Source organism: Penaeus vannamei, chromosome 42, assembly GCF_042767895.1.
Source record: "Penaeus vannamei isolate JL-2024 chromosome 42, ASM4276789v1, whole genome shotgun sequence".
Lineage (NCBI taxonomy): Eukaryota > Metazoa > Arthropoda > Malacostraca > Decapoda > Penaeidae > Penaeus > Penaeus vannamei.
In genome coordinates this window covers 10,274,890-10,279,889 of record NC_091590.1, presented here as the reverse complement: position 1 = coordinate 10,279,889, position 5,000 = coordinate 10,274,890, and the positions used below count along the sequence as shown (strand labels likewise).

The window sequence follows — 5,000 nt, the reverse complement described above, 5'->3', positions numbered from 1 at the left end:
TCCCTCTCTCTCCTCTCCTCTCTCTCCTCCCTCTCTCTCCTCCCTCTCCTCCCTCCCTCCCCCCTCTCCCTCTCCCTCCTCCCTCTCCTCTCCCTCTCTCTTCCTCTCCTCCCTCTTCCCCTCCTCCCCTTCCCTCCCTCCTCCCTCCCTCCCTCTTCCCTCCTCCCTCTTCCCTCCTCCCTCTTCCTCTCCCTCTCCTCTTCCCTCTCCCCTCCTTTCTCCTCTCCTCTCTCTCCCTCTCCTCCTTCTCTCCCTCCTCCCCTCTCCTTTCTCCTCCTCCTTCCCTCTTCCCTCTCCTCTCTCCTCCCTCTTCCCTCCTCTCTCTCCTCTCTCCCTCTCCCTCTCCCTCTCCTCTCTCCTCTCTTTCTCCTCTCCTCTCTCCCTCTCTCCCCTCTCCTTTCCTCCCCCTCTCCTTCCTCTCCTCTCTCCCCTCTCCTTTCTCCTCTCTCTCTCCCTCTCCTTTCTCCTCCTCCTCTCTCCCTCTCCTCTCTCCTCTCTCTCTCTCCTTCTCCCTCTCTCCCTCTCTCCCTCTCTCTCTCTCTCTCTCCCTCTCTCTCTCTCCCTCCCTCCCTCCCTCTCCCTCCCTCTCCTTTCTCCCTCCCTCTTTCCTCTCTCCTCTCTTCCATCTCCTCTCTCCCCTCTCCCCTCTCCTCTCTCCCCTCTCCTCTCCTCTCTCCTTCCCTCTCTCCCTCTCCTCCCCTCCTCTCTCCCTTCTCCTCTCTCCCCTCTCCTTTCCCTCTCTCTCCCTCTCCCTTTCTCCTCTCTCCCCTCTCTTTCTCCTCTCTCTCTCTCCTTTCTCCTCTCTCTCTCTCCTCTCTCCCGTCTCCTTTCTCCTCTCTCCCGTCCCCATTCTCCCCTCTCCTCTCTCCCCTCTCCTCTCTCCCCTCTCCTTTCTCCTCTCTCCCTTCTCCTTTCTCCTCTCTCCCCTCTCCCCTCTCCTCTCTCCCCTCTCCTCTCTCCTTTCTCCTCTCTCCCCTCTCCTTTCTCCTTTCTCCCTCTCCTTTCACCTCTCTCTCCCTCCTCCTTTCTCTCTCTCTCCCTCTCCTTTCTCCTCTTTCCCCACTCCTTTCTCCTCTCTCCTCTCTCCCCTCTCCTTTCTCCTTTCTCCCCTCTCCTTTCTCCTCTCCCCTCTCTCCCCTCTCCTTTCTCCTCTGTCCTCTCTCCCCTCCCTCCCTCCCTCTCTCCCTATCCCTCCTTCCTTCCTTCCTTCCTTCCCTTCTCCTCCCTCCCTCCCCTCTCTTCCTCCCTCCCTCCCTCCCTCCCTCCCTCCCTCCTTCCTCTCTCTCTCCTCTCTCTCTCTCTCTCTCTCTCTCTCTCTCTCTCTCTCCTTCCATCTCCCTCTCTCTCTCCTTTCCTCTCCCTATCCCTCCCTCCCTCTCTCCCTATCCCTCCCTCCCTCCCTCTCTCCCTATCCCTCCCTCTCTCCCTATCCCTCCCTCTCTCCCTATCCCTCTCTCCCTCCCTCTCCCTCTCTCTCTGTGTCACGGAGAACAAACAACCTTACCCCGTAGCGGGCAGCATCAGCCAGAAATCAGCTTAATTAAGAATCTTTCTGCTTCCCCTCCCCTTTTTCTAGTGGCAGAGTGAGGGAGGGAGTGAGCGATGGTGAGAGGGAAAGAAGGAAGGTAAGGGAAGGTAGGAAAGGGGAAGGGGGAGGAAGGGAAGGAGTGAGGGAGGAGGGAGGGAGAGGAGGGAAGGAGGGAGTGAGCATGGGTGGGAGGGAGAGGGGGAAGGTAAGGGTAGGTAAAGGAAGGTAGGAGAGGAGGGGAGGACTGAGGAGGGAGGGAGTGAGGGTGGGAATGAGAGTGGGAAGGTAAGGGTAGGTAGGAGAGGAAGGAGGAGTGAGGAGGGAGGGAGGAGGAAGGAGGGAGGAGAAGGAGAGAAGAAGAGGAAGAAGAGGAGAGAGAGGAAGAGAGGAAAGAAGAGAGAGAGAGAGAGAGAGGAGAGAGAGAGAAGAGAGAGAGAGAGGGAGAGAGAGAGAGAGAGAGAGAGAGAGAGAGAGAGAGAGAGAGAGAGGGAGAGAGAGGGAGAGAGAGAGAGAGAGAGAGAGAAGAGAGAGAGACAGAGAGAGAGAGAGAGTGAATGGGGGAGAGATCCAGAAATATGAGCGCTATCTTCCTGTGTTCGTTGGTCACTTCCATGAGATGATTAGAATAAATATAGAATAAAATGAAGTAAAAAAAGGATTGTTTTGATAACAATGATTATGATAAACATAATAATAATGACAATACTGACAGTTTTTACTATCATTATTATCGAATCGTTAATAATTCTATTTTTAGTATTAACCTTATCATTACTATCATCAATTATTCGTCATTGTTATTATTATGATTACCAATATCATCATTATAAAAACGACAATGATAAAAATAATAATTATTATTATTAATATTGTTATTGTTATTATTATTATCATTCTTCTTATTATTATTATTACTATTATTATTATTATTATCATTATTATTATAAAAATATCAATAATATTAATGATAAAGATGATAATAATGAAAATAACAATAATAACCAATGAAATAAAAGAGAAAATAATATTCATAACCTCTAACATTCCAGGAAAAATTCTACCATTAATCTGCAAAATCGCCGAAGCCCAAAGTCGCGCCATGCTTTTAAACATTCAAATTTCGCGCCAACTCCTGCGTCGCGCGGCCATCACACTCACCGTTGTCCAGGGCCGCCATCTTGGCCCGGAGACTCGAGTTTATGTCGCTCTCGGCGTACGTGGTGTCCGAGTTGTTGTCTGACGAGGAGAGCGACGACCCCCCGCCGGGCATCCGCCGCCCCTGAGGGTACTTGCGGCTGCCTTTGACCACGGGGGAATCGTACTCGTCCAGGTGGTTGGCGTAGTGGTGGCCGGTCTGGGGGATCTCCTGGTAGTAGTGGCCGTGGGCGGAGCTGAGCTGGTTCATGACGGCCGCCGTGGAGTCGCCGCCGCCGCCGCCGCCGCCGCCGACGCCCGCAGTCGAGTACTGGCCGCGGTAGTGGGAGAGGTTGTTGGGGTGGGCGTGGGCGGCGTCCTGAAGGGAGACTAGAGAGGGTGGGTCGCCTACGTCAGGGTCTGAGGTGTGGCTGAGGGGCGTGGTGGCGCGGGAACGGTTACTGCCGCGGTCACCTGCGGGGGAGAGAGAGAAGGCGGGGGGGCTTAGCCTACTGCTGTAGGAGAGAGAGGGCTTAGCATAAGAAGTTTCAGGTCATAAGCTTACTCCTGCAAGTCGGTGGGTGGGTGGGTGGGCTGGGTGGGTCTTAGCACAAGAAGTTTCATATTTTTTATAGCTTTACTCCTGAAGGTGAGGAAGGTCTTACGAAGGTTCAGGTCTTTAGCTTAGGGCCAAGGGATGGTCTTTACCTCGGTCTCTACCTGTCTCAAAGGGTCTTACTAAGAAGGTCTTGCCATGTTTTCTCAGTGGCCTTAACATCTGACAGCCAAGTGGTACAGCAGGAAAAGGAAGCAGATGTTTCTACTGTCAACAAGTGTACACATCTTGTCCAACGACAGAATACTAAGGTAGCTAAGGTAGGAAGAAAAACAAGATCTGAAGTTCGCAGAAAAAAAGCTTGGAATACCGGCGATTCGAAAAAAGTATTATCCCTTTACTAACACTCTAATTACTTGGCTTACACTCCGTATAAACCATTTTTTTTATCACCAGCGTACTTTACACTGTAAAGTACGCTTCTTCTTTTTTTCTTGTCTTGTTCTTTTTAGAACTGTGATTCACGTTGATATTTTGTAACAAGTTTTGTATCTAAACGTCCATACTTTTTTCTTTTTTTGATAAACAAGACCTATTTTCTTTCCCATATCTCCCTTTCCTCTGCAAACGAAGGAAATGCCATATGGTGAACAACCACGAAACAAAGAATATAAACAACAAGAACAGCAACTAGCAACAACGTCAAAAGAAAAGAAAAGAAAAGAAAGAAAAAAAAAAAAAACGGCGAGCGAAAGCGGATCTCTCTGACATTTCCTCCAGCGCCCTAAGCATATACAACAAACACCTCTGTTTTGCGGCCCCACCAATAGGCACCAATAAGCCATTGTGCGACCCGGAGATAAGCACACGGACGGGACAATGGACATGCCTCCACTCTGTCAATAATTAGTGTAAGTGCAACGGACAATGGCTGAGGACGAACGCACGGTAGAGAAAGGTGCTCTATCTATCGCAACTTATTGATCATACCTTCCCTTTTATTGCTGTTTTTTTTCACTGTCTCTCTACACCTTTCTTTTTCTTTTCGGTTTGTCTTTCGAGTGCTGTTCTATTTCTTTCTTTTTTGTATGTTTTTTATCTCCTCTTTGCTTTCCGATTTTCTATTTCCCTTTTTACCTCTTCTTTCTTTTTATCTTCCCATCTCCCTCTCTATATCTCCGTATTCTTTTATCCCACTTTCACTCTCTCACTCCCTTCCTCCCTCCCCCTATTTCTCCTCTCTCACTCCCTCCCTCCTTCCCCCATTTCTCCTCTCTCACTCCCTCCCACCCTCTTTCTCCTACCCCTTTCAATCCCTCCCACCCTCTACCTCTCTCTCCCCATCTTTTCAATCCCTCTCCCTCTACCTCCCTCCCTCCCTCCCTCATCTTGCCCTCCCTCCCTCCCTCCTCTCCCTCCCTCCCTCCCTCCCTCCCTCCCTCCCTCCCTCCCTTACTTCTGTCTCTCTATAATTATCATCTAAGCTCACAATTTTTGCCTCGATTCCAAGTCCCTTTTTTTCGGTCCGGTCGAGTTTCCCTTCAGTGTGTCCGAATCGTCGTTTTTCACGGTCAGCGGCGAGGGACAAATGATCCATCATAGACCCGTCTCATTTCCAACGCAGGGTCCTCCTCGCGTCCTCCTTTTCCTTTTTCGTCTACTCTCCTCTTTTTCTCCTCTTTTACTCCGTTATCCCCTTCTTCCCTTTCCTTCCTTGCCCCTTTTCTTTCGTTACTTTTCCTCCTTTTCCCCTCCCCCCTTGCCTCTTTTCCTACATTCCCC

At 50.3% G+C, this 5,000-nt stretch overlaps 1 protein-coding gene across 1 annotated transcript in view; it reads right to left on the bottom strand.

Moving 5' to 3' along the window:
• The window catches only part of LOC113808823 (teneurin-4), a gene marked incomplete in the record, with an annotated part of 328,302 nt that overhangs the window by 163,867 nt on the left and 159,435 nt on the right, over positions 1 to 5,000 (bottom strand). The window contains 1 exon segment of the mRNA XM_070118653.1: positions 2,687 to 3,136. Within this exon segment, the coding sequence (XP_069974754.1) occupies positions 2,687 to 3,136 (450 nt within the window).